At 49.3% G+C, this 26725-nt stretch overlaps 2 protein-coding genes across 4 annotated transcripts in view; one reads left to right on the plus strand and one right to left on the minus strand.

Moving 5' to 3' along the window:
* TOGARAM2 (TOG array regulator of axonemal microtubules 2) overlaps nucleotides 1-3588 on the plus strand; it is a 54882-nt gene extending 51294 nt beyond the window's left edge. For both annotated transcript variants that reach the window (XR_001886540.1, XM_017877023.1), the window contains exon 19: nucleotides 3114-3588. Coding sequence is in view for 1 of the 2 variants with exons in the window: in XM_017877023.1 (XP_017732512.1) it covers nucleotides 3114-3451 (338 nt within the window). In the remaining variant the exon portion in view is untranslated. The remainder of the gene's footprint in view (nucleotides 1-3113) is intronic.
* Nucleotides 3589-3664: 76 nt separating this feature from the next.
* Nucleotides 3665-24185, minus strand: PCARE (photoreceptor cilium actin regulator). Of its 2 annotated transcripts, XR_001886541.1 has the most exons (5): nucleotides 20497-24185; nucleotides 14669-14997; nucleotides 7383-7547; nucleotides 5951-6169; nucleotides 3665-3952 (listed from the first exon to the last, which is right to left on the minus strand). XR_001886541.1 is itself a non-coding variant. In XM_017877025.1 (2 exons), the coding sequence occupies exons 1-2, from the start codon at nucleotides 24183-24185 to the stop codon at nucleotides 14799-14801; spliced, it is 3888 nt and encodes a 1295-aa protein (XP_017732514.1). In that variant the 3' UTR covers nucleotides 12497-14798. The 2 variants fall into 2 exon arrangements, 1 of the variants encoding a protein (XP_017732514.1); XM_017877025.1 differs by lacking the exons at nucleotides 3665-3952; nucleotides 5951-6169; nucleotides 7383-7547 and having other exon boundaries at nucleotides 12497-14997.
* Nucleotides 24186-26725: the final 2540 nt, after the last annotated feature.

Consider the following 26725-nt stretch of genomic DNA (forward strand, 5'->3'; position numbering starts at 1 on the left):
AGTAGAGATGGGGTTTCTCCATGTTGGCCAGGCTGGTCTTGAACTCCTGACCTCGTGATCCACCCGCCTCGGCCTCCCAAAGTGCTGGGATTACAGGTGTGAGCCACCATGCCCGGCCTAATTTTTGTATTTTTAGTAGAGACAGGGTTTTGCCATGTTGGCCAGGCTGGTCTTGAACTCTTGACCTCAAGTGATCCACCCACCTAGGCCCCCCAAAGTGCTGGGATTATAGTCCTGAGCCACAGCACTTTGGCCAGAATTCCTTTCCTTTTGAAGGCTGAATAACATTCCATTAAATGTACATACCACATTTTGTTTATCCATTCCTCAATGGACACTTGGCTGCTTCTGCCTTTTGGCAATTGTGAAAAAGGTTGGTACAAACATGGGCATACAAATCTCTGTGTTCTCACCTATTTTTGCAGGTGAGATTCCATGGGGATTGAGGACACCTTTGAGTTACTGTTATTCAGTGCAGGTAGCTACTCAGGGTCATTCATTTTCTTGTGGTTCCCTCTCACTGTCCCCCTTCTAGGTTCCCCTCATCTCCCACCCTGGGGCTGACAGGGACTGCTTTCCTGTCACCTGTTTTCTTCCCACGCAGCCTGTTTCAAGCACAGGGAACAGAACTCTCAACTCTTTCCAACCAGTGTACCTCTTCACTCCACTTTATAAAGCTCGTCCAAGCCCTTTCCTCCAGGATCTTTTCCTGGGGAATGCTGGGGTGACCCACAGGGTACAGTCCTGCCCTTGCAGTTATCAGGACCACCTTCACCTCTGAGGGAACTGTGACCCTTGGAAGTTCCCTGTAAGAGCCCCGAGGGTGCTGCCTCAAAGCCAAGATTCCTTGAGAAATGTCACCAAGAGAGTGTCAGGCTCACCAGAGGGCGGCCCAGGGCATCTTCCCTGGTTCCTCATTATTCCAGGCTGGCTTTGAAATCAGAGGGCCCTGTGGGGCTCTCAGGGGAAGATATCCTAGGGGATTAGATGATGTGGTCCTGGTGAAGGAAGGACAAATTGCAGTGTCATGAAAAATAAAACATGGTGGCTCACACCTATAATCCCAGCACTTTGGGAGGTCAAGATGGGCAGATTGTTTGAGACCAGGAGTTCAAGACCAGCCTGGTTAACATAATGAGACCCCCATCTCTACAAAAAAGTAAAAAAAAAAAATTAACTGAGCGTGGAGGTGCATGCCTGTGGTCCCAGCTGTTGGGGAGGCTGAGGCAGGAGAATCACTTGAGCTCAGGAGGTTAAGGCTGCAGTGAACCATGATTGTGCCACTCTACTCCAGCCTGGGTGACAGAGCAAGACACTGTCTCAATAAATAAATAAAGCAAAAAATAAAGCTCCAGGTCAGCCTCTGAAATAATGGAATCCCTAGAAATTTGGGGACAGCGTGAGGTAGAAAGAGTGTGGACTTTGGAGTCCAGGCAGATTTGGCCTCTGTCCTCTGCTTTGCCCTTTGCCTTGATTTGAGTCTTGCTTTCCTCCTCTGGAAAACGGACAAGCATCCTGCCTCTCGGGGGTGCTGTGAGCATGAAATGCAGCTGTGATGTGAAGCTCTGAGCCCTGGGCTCAGGCAGTTTCCAGGACATGGAAACTGTTTTCCACAGAATTCCCGGCCCACAAAATCCATAAAACACTGCTGTTGGTGGTGTTTGCCTGCTCCAGCACTTATCCTTCGGCAGGATGACGGGCAGAGCATGGGAATCGCAAAGCCAGCTTCGTTAGTGCTAATGCTCTTAGGGTAATGCGGCCACAGCTGAAGGCCCGAGCAGCCCTTCTGGGGACCCAAGAGAGCCCTTGGTGTGGTTTTGATATGGCCACAGCCCTGGCATTTACTCAGATGATGAAGAGCTTGTTGGCAGATTGAGCTGGCTTCTGGGTTTTCTGGGGTTTAGAGAGGGTTGGGGGGCTGGGCACGGTGGCTCAAGCCTGTAATCCCAGCACTTTGGGAGGCCGAGACGGGCGGATCACGAGGTCAGGAGATCGAGACCATCCTGGCTAACACGGTGAAACCCCGTCTCTACTAAAAAAATACAAAAAACTAGCCGGGCGAGGTGGCGGGTGCCTGTAGTCCCAGCTACTCAGGAGGCTGAGGCAGGAGAATGGCGTGAACCCGGGAGGCGGAGCTTGCAGTGAGCTGAGATGCGGCCACTGCACTCCAGCCTGGGCGACAGAGCGAGACTCCATCTCAAAAAAAAAAAAAAAAAAAAAAGAGAGGGTTGGGGGCCTTGGGATACCAGATTTGGGGGCTCATCACTGGAATGGTCTGTGTAGAGCTTGCTGGTTCACAAGCACGTTCATGCCTCTGCTGCTGGTCTTGTCCTGAGGTTTGGCATCCGGGCACCCGGGAGGCTGTGCTAGGCTTCTCCCCTCCCAGCTGTCTCGTCTGCCAGCATGCTTCATGCGAGAGGGTCTGGATTTCCCTCTCCAGTAGTTTTTCTCTGTATTTGTGTGGACTTCCATAGGTGGTGATGTGGATAAATGCAGTATTACTATAGTTACTATTTGTCACCTGCCTGCCTACAGGTAGGCACTTTATGTATATTTATTATCGAATTTCTAACAGACTTGAGAGGTTGGTTCAGCATTTTTATCCTTACTTTATGGGTTTGGAAAAGGCTCAGAAAGGTCAGGTGGCTTCCTCAGGCTGACACAGCTGATGGGGACAGAATTGTAACCAGGTGTCCCTACCTCTTTCCTGTTCCCTGGGCTGGAGGAACCATTATGATTGTCAGAGATTCTGCATATTTCTGCCTTTGCGTGCCCCTTTCTCCATAAAACTTTTAAAAATTATAGTTTCTGACTGGTTGGTGTAAGCACAGATATAAATCAATTGGATATATTCATATATTTTCTACTAATGTTATTTTCAACATGTCTCATCATTTTTTAAGCACATTCTTACTTCCTGGCATCACAAGATGTTCCAGGTTCATCTTGTATGTTTCCGACATTTTCGTAGGCCCCTAAATGTGTCATGATCCTTAGGTACTGCACCTGCTGGGTTGCCAGCCCTTTGGGGGACAAAGTTGGTGTCCCAAGAGAGGGAAGTGGGAGAGGGAGAGAGTGCCTGGCTCAAGTGACTCTCCTTTTCTGCCTGACAGTGCTGGTGGCCTCAGTTTACCCCCAGAAGCCTCAAGCTGTAGAGCGGCATGTCCTTCCCATCCTCTGGCACTTCCTGAACACCACCACCAGGAATGGCACCCTGCCTGGACCCAGCGGGAACATCCGCGGGGTGGTGAGCCGGCTGTCCAGGAGCCTCCAGGAGCACATGGGCCCCCGCCTACTGGACTTCGCCGCCAGCCGGCCAAAGCATGTCCTCAAGACGCTCCAGGAACTCTTAGACTCAGAGTCCTTGGGAGGCAGCCACAAGGCCACTAACAGAGGGGTGGCCCCTGACAGCAAGACAACTGGCAGCTCATACCCTTTTCAGCTGGATTAAAGATGGATCTGAAATGGGCAATTATTATTTTTTATCTTATTTTTGTGATGGAATATTCTGGTTACTTTCCCCTTTAGAGTTCCAGATGTACATGGTTTATTTTGAAGTAGAAATAAAAGAATTACTTATTTTCCTAAGGTTTTATTATCTTGTACTTTTTTTAATCACAGAGAATTTTCCAGTAACTGGGTTTGTGATGAACAAAATGAAATGTGACAGCAGCAAAACCAGTTGCAGACAATGTTAAGAGTTAGGAAGAAAAAGGGTAGCACAGCTCTGCAAGCTGCAGCCCGCTGGAGACGATAGTTGTCCATCTGTGAGTTGCTGGGCAAGCCCTCCCGAAACCCGCAGCCCGAGGTGGTCATGGAATCCAGTCAATTTTTTGGGCCTGATTGGAGGTGAGTGTAACAAATGTGTTCTGGGACATCGTGCTTCTGCCCTGCAAAAGCTGCAGCGCGCGTCTGTTGGTCCTGTGGGAACCTTCTGATGGGATCTGCGAAGCTTATCAAAAGACAAGGGGAATTTGAGATTTGCATCACTAAAAGCCTTCTCTAGAAGTTGGAGTTCTGGCTAGTTCTGAAGAGGACTAGACAATACTTTGCCATCGAAACACCCTAAATGGAGATGCATGCAGAGCGTAAGGTGCTGCAGGTATGCAGATGCTGCCGAGTCTCCGAAACTGCACAGGCTGCGATTGTGGGCCACATCAGAAGCCTGGAGGGGCGTGTGGGCACAGCACAGGCCAGGACTTGTGGAAGCAGGGAAGGTGTTGGCCCCTGGGGGAGCAGCCAGTGAAATGGGGTCCTGGCAGTTGGAGAGGGAAGTCTGGGGCTCAGGCTCTGGACACATTAGGTAGGAGTGACTCTGCCTTGGCTGGGGCCAGTGTCAGGTTAACAACTGTGTGACCAGAAAGAATTACAGCTAAGGCCATGACCTCAAATGCATAGGCAAGGCAGGCCTGGTAAGACAAGGCTGAAGGGGCAGCATCCCAGCTCTCGCAGGGGAACCCAGCCTGTAGCCATGTGCTGGGGCAGATGCAGACGACCAAGGCCCTGAGGGCCCAGCCTCATCATGCCAGCAAGTTTTCTGGCAGACACCCGCCTCCCCTGTCCTCCCCCAGTAGAACCTCTTTCCACTGTCACCTGCCCCCTAGACCTAACATCCATTCCACATCGCTGTTCTGAGCCTCTCCTGGGGAGTCTGGCTCTGGAAAGCCCCGAATCTACTCCCTTATGTATTTCCAGACCCTGCCAGGCTGAGGAAGCCACTTTCCCATCTTGCCTGTGTGGCAGGTATAGTTAGGCCGGCTCCTCCTTAAGCCCTGGGGTGAGGTTGGGCATGCAAGTCATCCCGAGCCTTGGGCTTGTCATAGGCGGCTTAAGAGTGACTTTAGGTAATTCTAGTCCAGTGAGCTGCTTCTCACCTGATTGTGACCCCAGCAAGGGCTTCCCTGCGACCATCTAGCTCTTTGTTGATTCTGACTGAACCAGGTTAAAGGTCTGCTAGACAGGCAGCCCTCCAAAAATGCCCAAGAGGCTGACAGTAAATGTTTTAAGTGTTGCACAATTTAATGAATTGCGTTTGCCTGTCATCTGAGCAAATGTTTTTGGTTAGGTGAGGAGACTTGCATTTTCTGCTTTTATCCTAGAATGTATGAGAACATTTCAGGATTTTTTAGATCCCTAGGAGTGCAGGGATATGGAGTCTGGCAGGGATTTTGACAGCAGAAATGAAGCTCAGCAGCACTGTCCTGCCTTCCTGCCTTCCATGTCTGTTCTCACACAGGAAGTTTCCCATCCCAGGGGCCTCCACCCACTCTCAGGGGTGGAGGCGTTGAAAACAGCTGAAAACACTGGAAAAGTGCAGACTACATCTTTGCACTGTTCTTTTCCCTCATTAGTTCAGGTTTTATTAATCACACCTGTGGCGTGACGCTGCTGGGAGGCACTGGGTGGCTCCGGTGTACCTTGGGAAATTTCCATCTCCAAAGACTTCCTTACCTCATTACTTTGAAAACGAAGGGAAGACAGCATGTTGGTAACCTGGCCCTGGGCCTGTTGGGAATACCTATGGGAATCTAATGGGATGGCCTGTCATGGGAAATGAAGATTGTCCTGAGAGCTGGGGCTGGAGCTGAGCCCACACATCCTTTGCTTGGCTTTGTGTGCGGCCAGGAACTCCACTTACATGAAATGCTCTTGGGGGTGGGAATACAGCCTCTAATGATGGAAGATTCTCTCCCTCTCTGTCTCTCTCTCCATGTAACAAAAAATGCAGGTTCAGTCACTCACTGCTTGCAGACTCCAATGAACAAAAGGGAGGCCTGGTATAAAGAAACTGACTTTTTATTCCAAAACTAGTTTAGGGGAAGAAGCTGCCTTGAAGGGTACTGAGTCGTTTTTGGAGCAGAAAGCGGTCACTTTTAAAGCGGGGGGTGGGGTGCTGGCACGAATGGCATGCAGGAGAGGAAGCAGGCAGGTGGGGAGTCCACATACTCACTTTGATGACTTATGTAACGGGTGGTCGAGTTGGCATCTTTGTGGGCAGAACAAGGTTGTAAAGGTGGCTGAAGCTCTTTAGGTGGGAGGGAGTTTTGTAGTGGGCATACTTTGGGTTATTAATTGACTGTTGTGTCTCCAGGCAGTTTCCCGGTGGGTGCAAGTTCCGCTCTGGAGCTTCTAAGTACACAGTTAGATGAAACTGCCCTGTAGGGAGAGTCTGGTGAAAGAGGTAAAAGGTTACAGTTGCATTTCTAAAGAGCTAAGTAGGAAGTGGGGAACAAGGGGAAATCGGGAAAAGAGAAGAGAAATAATTTTAAAACTCGTTTTCTTTCTTAGAAAAATGGGTGTACTCGGTTTAGAGTGAGACTCAGACTGAAGACTTGTCTGAGAGCTGTAACTGCCAGGACTCCCTTTTACATCAGGTAGAATTTTCTGAGATTTTAGGAAACTTTTCCTATTGGTCCCATTATGGCAGGCCAGGTCTCACTAGTGCAGACCTCCATAACAACCGTTTCAATACGGACCGAATGGTTAAGTTAAACATGAAAAGCTGAGAGAGCTGGTGCCCTTATACAAAGGCTGGACTGTAACAAAAGCCCACCAAGAGTTTTGCCTAGGCCTTTCCTGGGCCTTGAAGCATGATGAGATAATGAGGAATTCTTAGTGGGACCCGTTTAGGATTAAACAAGTTTTACTAGGGGTCTGAAGAAACTCCCCAGGCCTCACAAACAAGTTTATTCGGGGTCTGAAGGAACTCCCCAACCTCCATGATTTAGCAGGAGACAAGATAAGGGTAATCACCCCAGCACCTGGACCCATTTAGATTAAGTAAATTTATTGAGGCTCCAGAGGAAGCGCTTTAGGACTTAGATCTTAGCTAAAGATTAAAAGAAGTTAATCACTTATGTCTTTAGTTGAATGCACACTTACACACAGACATGTAGCTTAGAAGGTATGTAAGCTCTGGAAAACTTTGTAATTTGAGTTGTTCTGGCGATATTTTCCAGGCCTTCTCCCTGTAACCAATTACGGAAATAAACTCTCTTCCTCCCTGGTTCATCTGTATCTCGTTATTGGGCCACGAGAAATAGCAGCCCAACCCTCAGTTTGGTCCAGGAACAAAATCTCTCATTCTGTTTTCTCCTCTCTTTATTATCTCCTACCTTCTGAGTTAGTAAATGTTTCTCCCCTCTCATTGCGCTTCAGAATAATCTGGCAAGACTTAAAAAATACTGAGGTCTACCCCCACCCCACAGGGATTTTGATTCACTTGGTCTGAGGTGAGGCCTAGGCAGCTGTATTTTTTTCTTTTAACTCCAGGTGATTCTAATGGCTGGGTGAATTCAAAAAGCACAATAAAAAATCCGATAAAAAAGGAAACTAGCCATGGCTTAGGCCCTGTGGGCTCCTGGCCTGTCAGCTCCCCTTACCTCACAGCCCTAGAGTATTCTGGGGTTGACGGCAGAGACTGAGTCCAGGCTCCGGAGTCAGGCCTGTGGCCTGCTGGCGTACGGCTTGGGGCCCATCTGTCAACCTCTCTGATCTTTCCATATCAATCTCGTGTGTGGATGATATCGGTGCTCACCTTCACCTGGCTGTACTGAAGATGAATAAGAACATTCTTATAAGGTACTTGTAAGTACTTATAAGGCCACGAAAACAGGGAGCTATTCTGTTTGAGGCCTGTCATTTCTCCAGCTATCTTCCCCTTTCTCCAAACGCCTTCACAACCATCCCTCCCCACAGAGAAGAAAACCCAGAAGCTCTTCTCTCCTCGCGGCCGTTCCCTCCGTTCCACTCTTCTGACTCTTGAGACTGGAGGGGGGATGATTTGCAGGAAAGCAGAGCGCTTTCTTGCCTGAAGCATTTTCCTTTTATTATAACTTAGTTCTGCCATTAGGGAAAGAAAGGGGGAAATGACCGTTAAGTCTTCTGTTCTCCTTGTAATGGAGGGAGGCAGATGGGGGCCCAGAAAGGGAAGCCGAGAGGAAGAGCCAACCTCCTCATTAAATTCTGCAGTGTTCCAGGTCTGCCATTCTTGACATCTTATAAGGAAGATATTATTTCTTTCATTTCCTGATGAGGAAACTGAGCCTCAGCGATGCTTAATGAACAACCTCAGCTAGTACACAGGAATCACCTGGGAATTTTGGTAAAGCGCAGATTGTTTCAGCAGGTCTGGGTGGAGCCTGAGAGTCTGCATTGTTCAATTCCCAGGTGATGTCCGTCCTGTGAGTCTGGCAGGGACCACACTTCGCGGGGTCAGGCCCTAAGACAGCAAGAAAGTGGCTGAAACTTGGGTATGTGTCCAGGCCTGCTTGACTCCCAAGCCCCTGACTTTCTGTTCCAGGATGCTTTATGGCTTTAAGACATTTACCTTCCCTTGGGTCAGTTTGAGCCCTTTGAAAGAACCCACTGAAGCCCCATGGATTTCTGGAGTTAGTCTGGTCCCAGAGTTTTGCTCCCAAAAGCTTCAGGGCAGAGGCTCTGCTTGGTCAGCTCTGATCATTAGGACATTCTGTGAACACTTGGCCTCTGGTGGGGATAGGATCTGCGGGCACAAATGAAGACTACATGAGAAAAGTGTAGTCTATTCAGAGCTTGCTTTAGCAAGGGAGTCTGCCATGATGACCTGAGTTTTGGCAGAGGCTCATATGCAAGCAGAGGACTGCTGCAGCTTCATAGTGGAAAAAGGGAAGACTTCAGGTATGCCCTGATTGGAAGCTGTTGGCCTGGGGATGCTGTTGACCTGGGGTTGCTGTAGGCACCAAGTGTGGACTGTGGCTTGTTACAGTATTACCCACAGTGATTGTTAAAGTACAGATCCCTGGGTTGTACTCCAGACCTACTGAATCAGAGCCTTGATTGCTCACTCTCAAGGTTGAGAACCTGTCACAATCTCAAAGCTTTCAGTGGTTATGAGGTTCCCAGGCTAGCCCACACCTGAGGGTCAGCATCCCTCAATCAGTCTTTACCAAACGTGGTTGATGAAAAGAAGTGCTTGAGGGAGGAGACCGGGAGAGACAGGAACAAGTGCTTTTTAAAAACTCAGATTCAGTCTCAGCTGTAGATCTGTTACTGCGGGGAAGGCCTGGGAATCTGCAAATTATCAAGCAGCTGATTCTGAAGATCAGGCAGCCTGGGAAGCAGCGTCCTAACTGCCTGCTCCCAGCTGGGTTCCAGACAGCATGGCGGCATCACTGTGCGCACGGGTGCTCCCTGGTGGGTGTTTCTGAGTCAGGGACCTCTTGGGGGCTCAGGTTTGGTCCTTATCATTACTGGGGTTTATTCAGGGGGCGTGCTGGTTTCGCCATATCCCGTCCCCTGGTGTTTCAGTGAAGCTGGCTATAACATTTGAAGGCTTGGCTTTGTTTTAATCACATCTTTATAATTACCTCTCTGTGGGTTGACAGCTGTTATTAGCATCACCTTGGGTTCTCCTTGAGAATTTTTACATCCTTAAAGTGATCCGGCACTTCTGCAGCTGATGTCAGAAGCCGTTAACTAAACAATCGCTTTAAAATGTCACCAGGTTTTGTAAACATAGCCAATCCTGTCCCTTTCCAAAGGAGGGAAAAAAAATTGCTAGATAAATAATTTTCATGAAGGCAATTTGTTTCCCAGGGTCTATATTCTTTTCTGTCTCATCCACTGGTTTTTACTGCTGTGGGGCCCTGGCAATAAAGAGCCGTCTCCAGAAGGAGGCCACATCTGCTCCTGCCAGTTTTCATCTGGAAGCCCACTTCAGGGTTCATGGCAATGAGAAGCAAAGATTTTTGGAAGATACTTTTCTTTTTTTCTTAATGCTAGCAGCAGTTTGTGTGTGTGTGTTTGTGTGTGTGGCTGGAAAATGATGGGAGTGGTCGAGGTTCTCAGAGGGAATTTAAAAACTCTTGGAGACCTTGTTTTGAGTTTTCATCCAAGCTAGTTTGAGGAATGGCTAGAATTTCAGCTGAACTTTGGTTAGATATGAAAAGTAATTTCCTGGGCTAGGTGTGGCAGCTCACACCTGTAATCCCAGCACTTTGAGAGGCTGAGGTGGGAGGATTGCTTGAGTCTGGGAGTTTGAGACCAGCCTGGGCAACAGAGCAAGACCCCATCTCTACAAAAAATAAAAAAAACATAACTGGGCATGGTGGTGCATGCCTCTAGTCCCAGCTAATGAGAAGACTGAGCTTACGAGTTCGAGGCTGCAGTGAACTACAGTGAGCTATGATTGTGTCACTTCACTCCAGCCTGGGTGACACTGAGTGAGACCCTGTATCTTTAAAAAGAAAAATAATTTCCTATTTGTAAATGTTGGAGAAAATGGAGAATTTCTTCCATAGAAAGGTATGCTGTCTCCTTCCAGTACTGCCTCTCTGGAATAATCTAGATCCTGCTTTCCAGGTATTAGGAGGAAGGCTGGCCGGGGTAAGAGGCCTGCTCTGCCCTCACTGGCAATGTGTCTTTGGAGTTAAATATTTTTCTCATGTGTAAAAGGTATTGAAAAAACATTTGCTTTGTCCATCTCATACAGTCTTTTTTCCCCTAAAGATTTAATGAAACAATGTAGTAATCGCATTTTGAAAAAGCAGAGCGTTACATACAAAGAAAGGTAGGATTGTTATTAACTGGAGCCTCATCCCACACTGCATGCAAAGCCTGCTGTTTAGCAGTGTTCAGAGTAATTGCTGGCCATCTGACTGACAGCCTCATGACTCAACATGGGAAAGACGAGAGATTCAGAGGCTTAATTTGTTTTTTTCCATCTGGTGTATTTGACATATGTACTTGCGATTGCAAGCAAACGTTGTAAAGTCTTTTCTCTTCACTTTGAAAGACATGAAAACCTTCAAAGAAGGAAGTCAATGCTTGCTGAGTTTGACAGCTGTTTTTAAGTTTCTCCAAAGATCAAAACGCAGCTCAGGAATGAGGGGGAAATGATACTGGCTTCTTTTCTTAATCGGGATCTTAAAGTGCGGAGGCAGCAGAGACGAACATTAAAGACCAAATGGCCAGGTTTATGAGTTCCGTTCCCCAAGATGGCTCAAAAAGATGCCTTAGAAAAGACACGTTTGCCCCTGTCGTACAGATGGTGGGATAAGTAGGCTGACATTATCACTGCTTTGCAGATGAAGACACGGGCCCAGAGATGCCAGGTCACAGAGCCAGGGAACGGAGGTGTCACGACTCGGGCTCTGGTGTTTCTAAGTCCAACCCTCAGGAGCATGATACTCTCCGGTTCCTGAGAATGAGTGGCCCAGTAACCATACCCCTTGTTTCTTTCTCCTCCTGCTCTCTTCCTCCTCTTTTTCTTTTTCCTCCAGTTTAGGCCAGTCAGCTTTATCTATGGCCATTAACTGAGCCCCGCCAGTGCTATCACTGCAGCCAAAACCGATTGCTGCCTCCTGTGCTAGACTTCAAGGGTGTCTGGAATGACAGCGTTCAGAAGCGGGTGACTAGGTCAGTGGAATCCTAGAGCCACCTGACGCAGAGCCCACGGACTATTCACAAAGTTACTTTCTGAAGTCCAGGAGTGCAATCAAGCCTGCAGTGTCTAGGGTCCTCCATAAAGTTGAATTAGAGTTCTGAGTGAATTAACTGTTTGCTCCTCTTCTTGTGCGATGCATTTTTAATTACATTTCATAAAAACGTCTGGATGGATTGATGGAGCTTTATTTAAACCTCAGGTAGGCACGGGGAGTAGACGATACTGCAGTATAACATGTTCTGTTAATACAGGCTCAGAACACGTGTACTTTATGGTAGTTCAACTGAATGTTTGATGTGGGGCTACTTAAAAATATATTACCTTTGAAAAGACTTCCTTTGAAAGAGAGTGGGTGCTTTAGCAGCCTGTAAGCCGTCAACCAGATGATCAATTGACAAACACGTCAGCACTTATAATTCACTGCAGCGGCTCCTCTGATACATGCAAAACACTGGTTTATTTCAGAAAAAGAACATATTTCTCAAAATCCCTTTCATTCATATCATAAGGTTTATGAGGCAAGTCTTGTCAATCCTAGGCCCTTCACAATGAAAGAAAAGTCTCCTTGGTCTGTGTGCCCTGTATTTCCTTTCAACATGGATTATTTTAGGCTCTGAACTGGGCATACGATGTGAGGAAGGAAGATAAATACTGCTTAGAGTAAACGGCAGCTCAGACCCCAGCCGCGGAGGGAGGTTGTATTTCATCTTGAAGATTGTGCTTATACTTGCAAAAAACTATCACTGTTCTGCCAGAATATGATGTTTTCTTTTCTTTTCTCTATGAATCCTTTTGATGGAAGCAGAAAATTGTGTTTTTTTTCCCCTGGGGTGGAGCTGTTTACAGTGTCATTAAAGTGTTGGGTAAAGGGCTGGGCTCAGTATCTCCCTCTCCACAGCTCTGGGGCCTCCATGGTCGGGAGGATGAAAGCTGTGCTCCTCCAGGGTGGAGCTGGCCCGAGTAAGAAGATGGGTATGACATGCACCCCTTAGATGGATCTGTGGTGGGTTCCTCCTCCTCTGTATCCCTGACAGTCCTTGGTTTCTAACTCGATGAAGAAAAAGTGTAGATTCCTGCCATGGGTGCTCACGGAAAGCACAGTTGTTCATTCGGGACCCTTCCTGTGTGTTCTCCATGACACTGACCCCTTCAGTGGTGGAATACGCTGCCTGGCTCCTTGCTGCCACCGCAGGGGGCACTTGGCCACCCTTTCCACTTTCTACCCAGCCCCTGGACTTTTAAGAAGAGGCCCTTTCTGGAAGGAGGCCTGGGCTGAAGACTCAGCCTTGCTTCCCCTCACAGCTGGTCTGGCTCCACTTCATATCCTGGTTCCAGTAACTAAAATGTTTCTAATTCCTGTGGTTACACCCCCTCATGGTATCCCAGGTTCACCCACTGTGTCCCATTCCAGTCTCCCTGCAGCTGAGGAACAGCTTTGTTTCCTCAGACCTCCAGCAATCCTGCCCCTAAATCCTAGCTCAAGGCAGGGCCCACTTTCTGAACAGTCCTACCTGAAGCCACTTACCTGTGTGCTAACCTCGAAGGCTGCCCACACTGTGTGTCTCCTCACTCAGCTCAGTGCCCAGCTTTCCTAAGGCTCTCCCCCTGGTCACCCAATGGTCTGCCCAACCATTTAGGGAGAATGCCCAGATATCTGTCGGGCAAGTTTCCTGAGCCTGGTCCATTCTCATGTGCTTATCTCGGCCCCAGCCCTGCCTGGGTGGCTGGACTTCCCTCATTGCCTGCAGCCCAGGGAGCTCCTAAGTGTCCACCCAGCAGTGGGTGTGGCTTGGCTCTAGAATCGCTGGCCTGGGCACTGCCTGAGCACTTCTCTGAGGGCGACAACAGGAGCAAACGTGAGCAGAGCTGTGTGTGTATTTCCAGCAGAGGGGTGGGTTGTGGCCCCTCTTGGTAGTTTAATCAGCTGTTCTTTGGGTGCCTTTGAATAATAACTGGACAAATCGAGGTGGGATTCGTTTACTCAGTCATAGCCTCTCTCGGGGGAGGTAGCTGGAGTCCCTAGGGACACAGTTTCACAAGTTTTTGAGCCCACAATCTCAGCAAGAATGGGTTTGAGGTCTGTAATTTCCCCAAACTTTAAAAATCCTCTGGAGGATCGTCCCTTAGCTGTACCCCTGTGGGTAAGAATTCTTGTCTTTTGCCAACCCATTGAGCCGGCATTGAATCTCTCAGTTACTGCAGAATCTTTTCTAAACAGAACGTACACCACAGCCTCCAATGGAAACATTCCAAGATCTGCAGCAAATATCTAGTTCATTGGCAGAAGCAGGTTTTTGGCATGAACAACTGTTTTTCACTTTGATTTCAACTCCAGCAGAAGTTCTTGCAAGATGACCTGGGAATAAAGTTGGCCAAGAAGCCTCCGAGGGGAGATCGGCGTGTGAGTGCGTATGCCTTACCCACGCTATCTTCTGCGCTCCAGCGCCCACGGCATGTAGAGAATGGGCTGCCTTGTTTGGGAGGCTTGGTTTACCCTACTCAGTCGAGAAGCATGTAATGTGTAGGGCAGTGAGAGCGTTTGCTACACGCTTAGGCCGAGAGGCAGCGTGGCTGGTATTGTGAGCTGTCAGCTTTAGGTTTAAAGCATTGAAACTGAGCTTGGGAAGGAGGAGAGGACAGAAGACAGGTGGGGCTGTGTGTTTTAATCCCAGCTCACTCAGCTTTCTTGTTTTGGGAGCCACGCGCTTCTAAACAAAGCTCTCAATAGGGGCTCCAATGCTGTGCCACGACTTAACCTTACAACAAAGAAGCTTTCCGACCATTTGCGCACCCATGTCGGCTTTAGGCAGGTGGAGTGACGCAATACTTGTGGGCAATGGAATGTAATAAAAAGAGCAGAGAGATTCTAGCACCAGACTCATCTGTGCAAAATTTTGCTCTATTCTCTTAGCTGTATGACCTTGAGCAAAACACTTGAGGGGGCCTCTCCCCACACCTTCGGTTTTCACGTGCGCAAAACTGGAGAATGCTATCTGCTTTATTCACCATTGGGAGGCTTCAGTGATCTGAAGGAACGAACCCAGTTAAAACCCTATCAAGCATGCAACAAATACATTCTCCACTCCCCACCCCACCCCAAAATTAAGGCCAGCGCTTGAAGGATTAAATACTGTCATTGTGGGGTCTAAAGTTCTGGTTAACCTTTGAACCCCAAGGCAGAGCAGGATCTGGGACTGAAAAGGGCGTTTGTTTAAAATTCAGCAGACCCGCTGGGCAGTGCACCTTCCAGGCCTTTCCAGGACACCTCAGTAGGAGTTTGGTTTGCCCACCATCTCTGGGTCAGGCTGGACACTTGGCTGTCACGCTTGGCCTTCTGGGGTGACTGCGTGAGTGTGGCCCCCTCGTCAGCCTGTCAGGACACCTCCTCTTGCTGGGGCTGCGCCTCTGGCTGGCATTTGTCCTGGATGTGGCCGGCGCGAGGCTCTGGTTGCAGCCCGTGGCCCAGCACACAGAACTCTGGGGGAGATGCACGCCTGCTGCTGCCCTGCAGTTCTGGGGAACAGGGGCTGCTCCCCGGCTCTGTGTCCTTCTTAGGGCTCTCCTCGCTGCTGCTGCCGAGAGAAAGGACAAGTGCAGGTCAGACGCTCCTCCTCTGCTGCTCCTTCCTGCCCCACCCCTGTCCTCCATTCTCCCTTTCTGTCCCTCCCCAGCCCTCTCCCACAATTGTGCCTGTTCACCCTGGGGGCCAGGCCTCTGCCCTCTGTACCCAGGCTTGCCAGGCTGGTGCCGCCCTTGCCGTGTGCCTGCAGGGGTGGGCACTGCAGGAGCTGGGGTGACAGGCTGAGTCCTGTTCTTTCCCCTGAAGCCCTGGATCCTGCTGCTCTGAACAAAGCAACTCCCTCAGAAGCTCTGGGAGCTGGGCCTTAATTTTGTTTTTGTTTTTAAAGCACTTCTTGTTTAATAAGGGCCAGGCTTAGCCAGTTGAATTAAAGACAACAAGGAAAAAAACCGGCTTCGCGCAGCTGCCACCCTTTTCCTGAATAGAGAAAAATGCAAACAGCTTGGCCCAGCCCAGGCCCCGCATTTGGCTGGAACAGAGCTTCCCAGCTGCGGAGTGACACAGCTAAGAGGAACTTTGCATGGGGAGGGGACCCCCACAGGAGACTGAGTGGGATTTGGCATGCCTTAGGAGTGCAGAGTGGAGGGTGGCCCTGAGCATGGAGCAAGCTTCTGCTAGCAGGGGACCTGCCCAGGAAGCCACACTGGCTGTCTGCTGGCAGGACAGCCTGAGGCTCCCCAGAGTGAGGATTAGAGGCTAGCTGCCTGGGTTCAAGTCCTGACTCTCCAGCTTATTAGTACACCCCTCTGAGTCTTTGTTTCCTTCCGTATAAAATGGAAGTAATAGGCTGGGCATGGTGGCTCATGCCTGTAATCCCAGAACTTTGGGAGGCTGAGGAGGGTGGATCACCTGGGGTCAGGAGTTTGAGACCAGCCTGGCTAACATGGTGAAACCACATCTCTACTAAAAATACCAAAAATTAGCCGGGCATAGTGGCAGATGCCTGTAATCCCAGCTACTCAGGAGGCTGAGATAGGAGAATCGCTTGAACCCAGGAGGCGGAGGTTGCAGTGAGCCGAGATTGTGCCACAGCACTCCAGCCTCCTGGGCAACAAGAGTGAAACTCCGTCTAAAAGAAAAAAAGGAAGTAATAATAGTATGCAGCTCATCAGGCACTCATAGGTGTCAATACTGGGTGAAGCATGGAAGACCCTTCGTGTACTATTGTATTAATAGCGTTAAGTGCCCCAGAGGTGGGTAGTGACACTATGGAGCTGCATTGTTGAATGAATAGGAAGTCGCACTAGGAAAGGACTCTAGGCACCATGCCATCCTATTACAGGGACTATGAGGCCTTGGCCAGAGCTCTCAGTCAGTTGCCTCAGGGCCAGGACAGGACCCTAGTTCTGCACATGCACAGGTAAGAAAGCTTCTCTCTGCCTGCGACAGCACATTCTTGCCTGATCTGTGAGCTTTATTGTGGGGGCAACATGCTCGGCTCTGTGAGGTTAGGCTTACTCGGGATGCCAAACTAAAAGTGGGAGAATATATGTCTTGTATTTGCGATCTGAATCCACGATCGAGGTGGCGGGTGGAGTCGTGGGTAACGGGTGGCGGTGGGCGCTAAGACCAGCACACAGCTATGGTTGTCGGACAGGAAGGAACCCAACACACTGTGCCTTGGAGCCAATCTCATCTGTGTTGGCCTCCAGCCCCATCACAGGTCCCTACAGGAGTTCAGGGCCCAGGGGCCATTGGGCTTTTGATCCAGAAGACTGAGTAAAGGCGGCAGAGCGTGCATGCCTGGGTAGGCCAGGCAAAGGCTGAAAGCACCACATTGAGGGGAGCAAGTCTGGAGCCTTCTCGAATGCACACAGTGCCCCAAAATCCGGAGACCTAAGCTGGTACCCCCGCTGGGGGATTTGGCACATAAATAACAGTTGCAGCTCAGTCATTGAGCTTCCTGGGTAAGCCTCCAAGGGCTGTTCCCAATCCCCAGGGCCCCAAGATCGGGAGATACAAAGATCATGCATTTTCTAAAAAGGGGCTCCTGCCTCGCACGGGGTGACTGGAAGGGCAGGCTGGTTCAGCTTGCAGGCCTGCCTCAGCTGCAAGACATCATGGGTGTGGTTGTGTCCCTGCATGGCCCTGCTTGGGGAAACAGTCTGTTCTGAGCAGCCTCTGGCTCCCTGGCACTGGCTTGTTGCATGATCTTGGGGGAAATCATGCCTAGTCCCTGGTGTTGTTTCCCCATATGCAGGATGGCAGAAAAAAAAGCTTGCTATCCACAGGGTGGCAAAGGCCTGACGCACTTACAGCAGATGCGCTTCTGCTTCCAGATGCCAACTTTATACCTGGGGGCGGGGGTGCTGGGGAATGAGCACTTTCCCATCACGTGTTCACAGTGTGGGAAGGCCTAGAGCTGTGTGGTGTCGTGAGAGGCAGGGGAATGGTTGCAAGTCATTATATAACCTTCCACGTGACCTTGGGAAGCCTCCTGTTTATGAACCCTCCTCTCTCTCTCTTTTTTTAAATTTTTCTTGAGATGGAGTCTCTCTCTGTCACTCAAGCTGGAGTGCAATGGTGCGATCTTGGCTCACTGTAACTGCCGCCCCCAGGTTCAAGCAATTCTTGTGTCTCAGCCTCCTGAGTAGCTGGGATTACAGGCATGTGTCACCATGCCCTGTTAATTTTTGTATTTTTATAGTAGAGATGGGGTTTTACCATGTTGGCCAGGCTGGTCTCGAACTCCTGACCTCAAGTGATTTACCCACCTCAGCCTCCTAAAGTTCTGGGATTACATGCATGAGCCACCGCGCCTGGACATCCTCTCTCTTTCAAGCCACTGTTACCTCCCCGACACCCCTGCCCCAAGTGTTGAGATTCAGGACATAAAACAACCTTTTAGCTGCCCTGTTCTGAGAAGAAGCCTGAAGAAGGGCATTATTTTCTTCTTGAACAATTTTATGTTACTTTATTATTGCTCCTGCTGTTTTAAAATCTTAGTGTTTTTAATTAATGCCATTTTATTGTCCCTGTTCTCTCAAGCTCTTCTCCTGAAGGGCACAGTTTTAGAAATCTAATAACTGAATAAGTGGCTGGAGTGAGGAATAATACATTAACATTTATAGAGGTTCTTAGATGAAAACCACTGTACTGTAGGAAGCTCATTTTAGATTTAAGAAAAGAGCAATGTTAAGATTCCTGCAAAAATAATCAATATTTCATTTCTTTCAAGTGGCTGTGGAAGTTTAACTGTAATAATGCACAACTTTCCCGAGATAATATCTTTATTTAAAATTGACTGCCGAGTACTTTGTAAAAAATTACCATTTGTGCCTGGACAGATTGTGAAGTCTGCAACACATATCACTCTGGCAGAAATTAACTGCTGATTTACACAATCGTGGGCTATGCAAAGATAGCAAGGACCGGTGTCAGTTGAGCTTTGTCTGATCTGACATCAAGACACATTGATAAGAGTTCTTCTCTAATAGACCTCAGATATTATTTTTTGTTATTGTTTCTACGCCAGTTTGGGTAAAGGCACATTTCCCCGTGTATTCTGTAAAATAACCACTTGAGCCTACGAGTTCTTTCAGTGCCCAGCAATGGCTACACTTTGACTCATGCCCCATTGCGGCTGCATGTCCGGGCCTGTCTGCATGGCTGGGCCAATGACATGCACATCTGTTGCCCTGATGAGAAAGGCACACTTGGAACTCAGTCTGCCCGGGGGAGAGGTAGCAGCCGCACCCCTGGATTCTGGCGCTCAGCACTCATGAAGACTCTTGTTCTCACTCTACAAACTTTTGAAGTTAGAGGAGAAGTGGAGCCAGGTCCCTGGGGATATGGGAAGCCACATATTTATATTCCACACCTCCAGGACTAGCCATTCTCAAAGTGTGGTCTGGGGGCCCCTGGTTATTCCTGAGACACTTATAGGGGGCCCATGACGTCAAAACTATTTTCATCATAATACTAAGATGTCAATTCTCCTTCTCACTCATTCTCTTGTGAATGTAGGGTGGAGATACCAGCGTCTACATGAGGTGTGAAATCCCAACAGGTTGACAATGGAAGCAGAGCTGTGAATCCAGTCGTTTTATATTAAACCAGATGCTAAAAAGATTTGAAAAAATGTACGACAGTGCTATTCTTTTCCCTAAATTTTTTGTTGTTGTAGAAGATACTCTTTTCATAAAGACACGTGCATGTAAATGTTCATTGCAGCACTATTCACAATAGCAAAGACATGGAATCAACCCAAATGCCCATCAATGACAGACTGGATAATGAAAATGTAATACATGTATATACCATGGAGTACTATGCAGCCATAACCAAGAACAAGATCATGTCTTTTGCAGGAACATGGAAGGCGCTAGAGGTCATTAATTATCCTTAGCAAACTAACCAAATACTGCATGTTCTTATAAGTAGGAGCTAAATGATGAGAACTCATGGGCACAAAGAGGGGAACAGTAGACACTGGGGCCTACTTGAGGGGTGGAGGGTGGGAGGAGGGAGAGGAGCAGAAAAAATAACTTGGGTATTAGTACCTGGGTGATGAAATTATCTGTACAATAAACCCCTGTGACACAAGTTTACCTACATCACAAATCTGCACATGTACCTATGAACCTCAAATAAAAGCTTTAAACTAGACAGAAAATACACACTTTTTATAAGAGTATATTATTTGTGTTAACATATATTTTAAAAAAATATTTTACATATTTCTCAGTTTTAACTTCCAATACAGTAAACATTGATAGATACAGCCTCCACACACAAAGGCTCTTTTGGGCTCTTAATAACTTTAAAGGGTTTAAAGGAGTCCTGGGACCAAATAGTTTGAGAACCTCCCAACTAGATGCTGGTCTCCTGCAGGGAACCAGAAACAAGGGGAGCCAGGCTGCTGGTTTGAGACGTGGCGCCAGTGAGCCAGCCATAGGGGCAAGCCTTTTCATCTCAGCTTCCCCAGCTGTAAAACACGGGTTGTGTGGGGTTGAACTAACTTGAGTGTTTTGAACTTTATTATTCTATTTTTTTGAGAGATACATATATTTTAACTTTAAGTTCTGGGATACATGTGCAGAATATGCAGGTTTGTTACATAGATATACATGTTTCATGGTGGTTTGCTGCACCTATCAACCCATCATCTAGGTTTTAAGCCCCGCATGCATTAGGTATTTGTCTTAATGCTATCCCTCCCCTTGCTCCCTACCCCCTGACAGGCCTCGGTGTGTGCGCCTTTCCTGTCCAGGTGTTCTCATTTGAACTTGATTTTTTTTAATACAGCAGGGCCTCTTTTCAATTAAAATCTTTCTTAGGAAGCTGGAATGTGTAACAGATAAGAGCACAGTAACTCAAGGTTGGAGAGTAGGGGAGCTGGAACTGCCCCCTACACCTCTTTTTCCCAACTGCCTCTTCCCTTGGAGCACAGTTTGAAAACTACTGGGACCCAGAAGATGCTGAGGCCCATTCGCTCTGTTCCTCTCTATTCCCAGCCGCTGAAGGGCAGTGACCCCAGGACACTCCTTACCTGCTTTGGCCGAGCTGGGATTCACAAGAGGTGCTGGTGGGGCTCAAGACGGGAGGCTGCGGTCGGGCACCCGGCTGGCGGTCAGAAGCTGTCCTCCTGAGGAAAGGCAGAGGGTTGAGGGCACACAGAGCTGCTCTCCGCTGTGAGTCTGCTCTCAGCCAAGGCCCTGAGCTGTTCCTCCAGCCTCCTGCTGGGTTCCCAAGAGGGCCTCCAGCTTCTGGTGGCAGCGATGGTGGGGTCAGTGGGTGGGCTGTTGAGAGCGGCGGTTTAGCTTCAAACAGAGAGGAGGTAGCTGGGCAGAATATGGAATGTGTGTTCCCAGACACTTTGGCTATGACTGCTTGGCTGTCTTCAGAGTCTCTTGTTTCCTTGTGCCCCTGAGAAGGGGACATTGGGGGTGATGGGTAGGGAATCAGAGAAGGGGGGCTTGCTTCTGGGTGCTGGGTTGGAGGGCCAGAGACCTTGCACTGAGCGGGTGCACCCTCGAGGGGAGGGCTGGGCAGCTTGGGCTGGTGTGGTGGGGAAGTTCGCTGCTTTGTGGTTGGAGGGCTTAGCACCCTGGGGCTCACGGGTGGGCTGGGAGCTCCAGGGCTGAGTGGTGGACTGGGGGGCGTCTGCACAGCAGAGGGGCTTGACTGGGCAGGTCTGTACGAGGAGGGCAGGCTCCGGCGCCTCTTGTCTGCTTGGGGCACCCAGTGTGTCCTCGTGGGAGAGGCCTTTCTGCTCACCGCGGGGCTTCTCTCTCGGCTCTGCCTTGGTCTGGCCAGGCTGGATTCTGAGGTCCTGTTTTGTCCAGATGGAGGGCTGGAGTGGTGCCAGGCGATGGCCTTCCGGGGCTGCCTGTAGAGGCTGGCGGCCTTCTCTGCCTGATTCCAAGTCCCACCCTTCACCTCTGGGCTTTGGCTGGTGGCTGGTGGGCGGCTCAGGTCCAGGGCTGGCTTCTTGAGCTGGCAGCTGCTCCTGCCACTCCCTGGCCCTGTGCTGCGAGGCTTGGTGGGGCTGGCGGTGCTCTTGCTGGGCAGCAAGTCCAGGGGGCTCACAGAGGCCCTCAGCTTTGGGGAAGCCCACGTTCTCCTGGTGGGGCCAGCCTCTCTCGGCCCTGGCTCCTGGGTTTCCTCGGGGGAGCTCTCTGTGGACTTGCTGCTTTCTGGGGACTCCAGAGAAGCGAATGATTTGTCCATCAGGACTTCCAGGGGCGGTGGAGGGAGGTGCTCGGGGTTCCCCTCCATTTCACAGCTGAGCTCCTCACTCTTGGCTGCTTCTGCTTTACGCAGAGGGGGAAAGATAGGTGCTAAGGGCTTCCAGCCTATGCCCGTTTTGAGAGATTCTCTGCCTGATGCTGGAGAAATGTGGGACTTTGGATACAAAGGGGCAAGCCCCCTGTACATGGGAAGTCTGGGCGGCATGATGCAATTCCTGAGACAGAGATTTGCCCCAGAGTCCTTAGAGTCCCCCAGTGTCCTCAGACTCTCCGTGGGACTGAAAGTTTCAATAAGCTTCTTGACGGATGTTTTGGTGGGACAGCCCCTGACATTCCAGTCCGTGGCCTCGGCAGCCTCACTGACCTCTCCTGATGGGATGGCATTTGGAAGCTTCTCAGCTTTGCCCTGTTCGTCCTCAGGATGGGGACTGCATTTCTGCAAGATGCTCTTGTCCTGACTAGGCAAAATACTGAAGTTCTTGGTGAGGGATGTCTTGAGCCTGCTGGTGGTGTTGCTTGGACTGACCTTGCAGGTGCCATTGGGCCACACGGCTGCTGCTCTGGGCTGCAGAATTTGCTCCTGGCTCTGCTCCTGCCCTTTGGCACTCAGGGCATAAAATGCCTCCAGTTTCTGACTGAGGTCCCTCTGGACCCTTCGCAGCTCCTGAAGGGTGGGGTCCTCCATGTGACTCTGGAGACACGACTCTGACTGGGACCTCCTCTCCCTCTCAGGGGCCCTCCTGCTGCCACTGATGGTGCTAGGTCTTGGGGGGACCACTATCCTCCCCTCCTCCTCCTCAGACCAATCCTGGTGCCCGGAGGGCACAGGGACAAACTTGATCCTTTTGCTGATTGCTTCCTTCATCTTCAGAATCATTTCCTGGGACTGGAGGCTCCTAAGCCTCCTGGTGCGGGCCTGAAATGGGCTTTCCCGGTCAGCAGGTGAAGATCGTGGCCTGGAATGTGGAGTTTTTTCCTGCCAGACACACAGACTCATGCTGCTCATTTCATCTTCCTCCTCTGGGCTGCTGTCCTCGCTGTCACTAAGAGATGGAGCGTCCATCAGCCTGGAGGTTTTGGAAAGATGTGGTTCCACAGAGACCCCAATCCCAAAGGAATCACATGGGGTACTTGTCCCCAGCTTCAAAGGTGGGGAGGTGATATTTTCAGGGCTTGTACTGGAGAGGCATGGGCTCCTTGCTTCATCCTGTGCTTGTGGCTGAACCTTTGCCATAGGAGCCCCTGAGAGCAGGCAGTCCTGGGGTCTGTCTGAACCCATACAGAATGGACTTTGCTGCCAGGCGTGTCCGGACTGCCTGGCTTCTGTGTGGGGCGAAGTCACCGACTTCCATTCTTCAGGCTCTGGTGCAAGGTCCCAGCTGGTTTGCTTGCCCAGCTTGTCCACCGACTGCACAGACTCATTGTCAGCACCAATGCCACTGTCCTCAGAGCATAAGGGGAGACCCTGCACCCCAGGATCACCACGGCCACTCGCCAGGCTCTGTAGCTGCCCCAGAGTCCCCAGGAGGCGTTCATCCACGTTCTTTTTTGCGCTCAGCTTATTTTCCAAGTGGGTTGCAGTGGAGTGGAGGTAGCTGCTGGAGCCCTCCAGGAAGCTGTTGGTGAGCGAGGCCACCGTGCCATTGAGCACCTGCAGTTTGCTGACTGTGTACTGCAGCAGCTGTTGCAGGAGATCTGGTTGTTCCTGGGGCTCTCTTTTCTTCAAAGGCCAAGCCAGATCCTCCCTAACTTCCTGCAGCAGTACTTCTCCATCCTTGGAGATCTCCCCCAAAAGCTGGCTGATCTCCTCAAAGCACAGCAGCAGGAAGCTGACCATGGGCTGCAGCAGCTCCCGGGTCTGGGTGGCCTGATGGATGATGCACAGAATTGCTTCATATTTGGAGAGGCTGGAGTAGAGATAGGCGTAAGCGTGCTGGTGGGCCTTTACCAGGGGCTCCGGGAAGTCCACTTTGCCTTCAGACTCATGAGCAGGGTGGATGGTTTGGTAGCAATGGCTCTGGTTGCTTGATGTGTGACATTTTAGTGTCCTTTTCCATTTGAAAGTATCTTGGGTACTACTTTCCTGACTCTCATCTCCAGAAAAGTCTGCCCCTTGTGATACATGGGAACCCTGTGTCTTGAACAGAATGTCCTTAGCCATGTGGCTTTGTGATTTGTTCAGCTGGGATGAAGAGGTTTTGGTTCCTGGGATCAGCCCTTCCATATCTTTCCTTTTGCCTGAAACAGGATCTCCCATGAGCTGACAAAGACCTTTAGCTGTGGTTTGGTTCCCTCTGGAACTTGGCTGCTCCTCTGCCAGGCCCTCCCCAGCGTCATAGCAGGTGGAGTTTTTAACCAGCAAAGGGATGGAACCTCTTTCACTTCCGCCCTGACATCCTGGCCGAATTGCTTTGGGCTTTTTCAAGAACTGAATGCCACTCTTTGCAACGCTGTTTACAATGTCACTGTGTGAAGGTGTACACCCCATGATTTCAGCGTGTAGTCATCTTCCACCCACAACCTTCACAATTTTCCAAGAATCATATTTGAAATAGGAACAAAAGGCAATCTTACTAGTCCATCCAGGCAATTTTCAGGCCAGAATCCTTTGAAGTCCATGGTACAATATCCTAAACTTGGAACCAGCTTTCTTTATTTTCTTGGTCCAAATGTGAAGAGGGAGTGGTACCTGTCGTCCTGTTGTTGTTCTAAGTTTGGAACCCTCTGCTGTTAGTGAGCAGCAGGACAGTTCTGAAGGCCCCCAGTCCGGTGGATTACGGGCCTGTGTTTTGCTCGCGTCCTGACAGATGTGGATAGCAAGTGCAGCTTAAGCCTATTAGGTTAATCATGCCCTAGCCAGTCAGCACTCACAGTGTGTTCTAATATAGAACTTCTCAGCATTTACTATCTTGGGAAGCGGATTATTTTTGCACGTGCTCATGCTTTTAATTCTGTTCAGACGCCTGCCGTATGAAACCTAGAGAAATGAACCATAATTGCAAAAGGCTCTGGAAGAGATGCATTTGTGGAAGAGAAGAGAGGGCTCGTTGATTGCAGGCCCCGGAAGAGAAGTGACCTTCACGGTTTAATAAGGGCAAACCAGCCACGTGTGCTCCAATCTGCTGTTATCAAGAAGACCCCAAAACATAATAGACAATAATTGAAGTAATGTGTTATTGTTTGTGTGGCTTGTGAAAACCCCAGGACTCTAGTGATAGAGAATGTCTCTAAGTAAGATAGTGAATGAAGAAGGCAAGATTGCTTTCCTTCGCATTAGAAAATTGAGTTAGGTAGCAGGAAAGCTATCCCCCCAGTTTGGATGGGGGACAGCAGGAACAGTCACTGCCGTGTAAAGCTCAAGGCCGGTCACTATGCTCAGGAAGGCAATGCTTTCATGGGAAGAGGCTTTTTATTCAACCTTCTTCGTAGGAAAACAAGCTAAAACTGGGCAGTGAAGAGCCATTTCGTTATTAGGATAACTCAAGGGGAAGTCCATCTTTCTGCTCAAGCTGAGTGTCGGGCTCCTGCCTGTGGCTAAGGGTAGCAGCTGCCCATTGAAAAACTCATTTTAAAGTTTATTTGCTGCCAGTAAAATCTAGAACAAGGGCTTGGCCTAGAGAGACTGGAGTTTGAATCCTGACTCTTTCTCCTGTTAGTTGGGGAAACTTCCGAAAGTTTTTCAAGTTCCCTGAGGCAGAGCTCATCTTTGAAATGAAGACCACGGTACTTCACAGAGTCACTATAGGGATTGTCAATTAATACTTGGTAAGTGCTTGACCCATGGTAGGTATTCAAAAGCATGCAGTTTCAGCCAGATGTGGTGACTCAACACCTACAGATCTCAGCACTTTGGAAGGTTGAGGCGAGCTGATCATTTGAGCTCAGGAGTTTGAGACCAGTCTGGGCAACATGGTGAGACTGTCTCTACTGAAAATACAAAAAATTAGCTGGGGATGCTGGCACGCACCTGTAATCGCAGCTACTCGGGAGGCCGAGGTGGGAGAATCACCTGAGCCCAGGAAGTTGAGGCTGCAGTGAGCCCTAATAGTGCTACTGTAAGCCAGTCTGGACTTTGGAAGTGAGACCGTGTCTTTAAAAAAAAAAAAAAAAAAAGTTTCTTACTCTTTTCGCCTGGAAGCTAGGGCGCTTATAATGATGAAAGTCATAAGAATTTCATTGGTTTGCATTGGTTTATTCCTGAATGGTCTGGAAATAATTGCCTGTGATGCACTTAGAACCCTCTGAATCTGGTGCTCTTTTTGCCCCCCACCCCCACCCTGTGCTCAATCCACTGCTGCCCCAGGAGTTTTCTAAGGCCTCATTGTTTAATTTCTGTGCTCTCAAACACAATGATTCCCACTGTCTACAGGAAGAAGAGGGGCTTTTATTTAACCATTTCCTATTTTTGGGCATCTAGGTTGTTGCCAATTTTGAAATTTTCCAAATAGAAAAACATTGCATTGAGCATCTCTGAGCATCCCCCTGAAGTTGCTGAGATTGGAGTTGCTATTCTGGCTTCCCAGTCTTCATTTTTTCCTACTTAACTCCATACAACCAACGAAAACAACACCGTTGGTGTCAGGATGTCTTCGAAACAGGCAGGACTTAGAGCTGCCTCTCGTGCTAGCTGGAGACTGGCCACTGGGGCCGTGTGCAGCGCCTGCTGCCTATCGCAGCCCGATGCCCCAGAGTGCATCATTAATAAACTTCCCTGATCTGTTTATTTGAAGCAGAACTCAGGGGAAACACAAAGCCCAACTCAGTGCCTGCAGGCGAGCTGCGTTAGGCAGGCATCAAGACGTTGCTTCATTTGTCACAGTGCTGGGCTGGCCTGGTAAACAAGGGTGCCACGTGGGAAGGCTTTCTTTTCCCTTCAGGTCATCCATTTAACAGAGTGAAAAGCTCATCTGGAGGATGCTTTATGTAAATTCTTCTCCTCTCGGGATTTAGGCCCCTGCTTGACTCATCTTTGTGAAAAACTTTGATCTAAATGATTAAAATTATTTCCAAACCAATGATCAAAATCAA

The sequence above is a fragment of the Rhinopithecus bieti genome, unplaced genomic scaffold (assembly GCF_001698545.2).
Source record: "Rhinopithecus bieti isolate Rb0 unplaced genomic scaffold, ASM169854v2 scaffold_7681, whole genome shotgun sequence".
In the NCBI taxonomy this organism is placed as follows: Eukaryota; Metazoa; Chordata; class Mammalia; order Primates; family Cercopithecidae; genus Rhinopithecus; species Rhinopithecus bieti.

Bases quoted from the DNA above. Each gene is read 5' to 3' on its own strand.
- PCARE (XM_017877025.1), bottom strand. From the start codon at position 24,185: ATGGGGTGTACACCTTCACACAGTGACATTGTAAACAGCGTTGCAAAG. The intron at 14,998-20,496 runs GTAAGGAGTGTC...TTCTCTCGGCAG, and splicing joins TCCCAGCTCGGCCAAAGCAG to CAGCAGCGAGGAGAGCCCTA.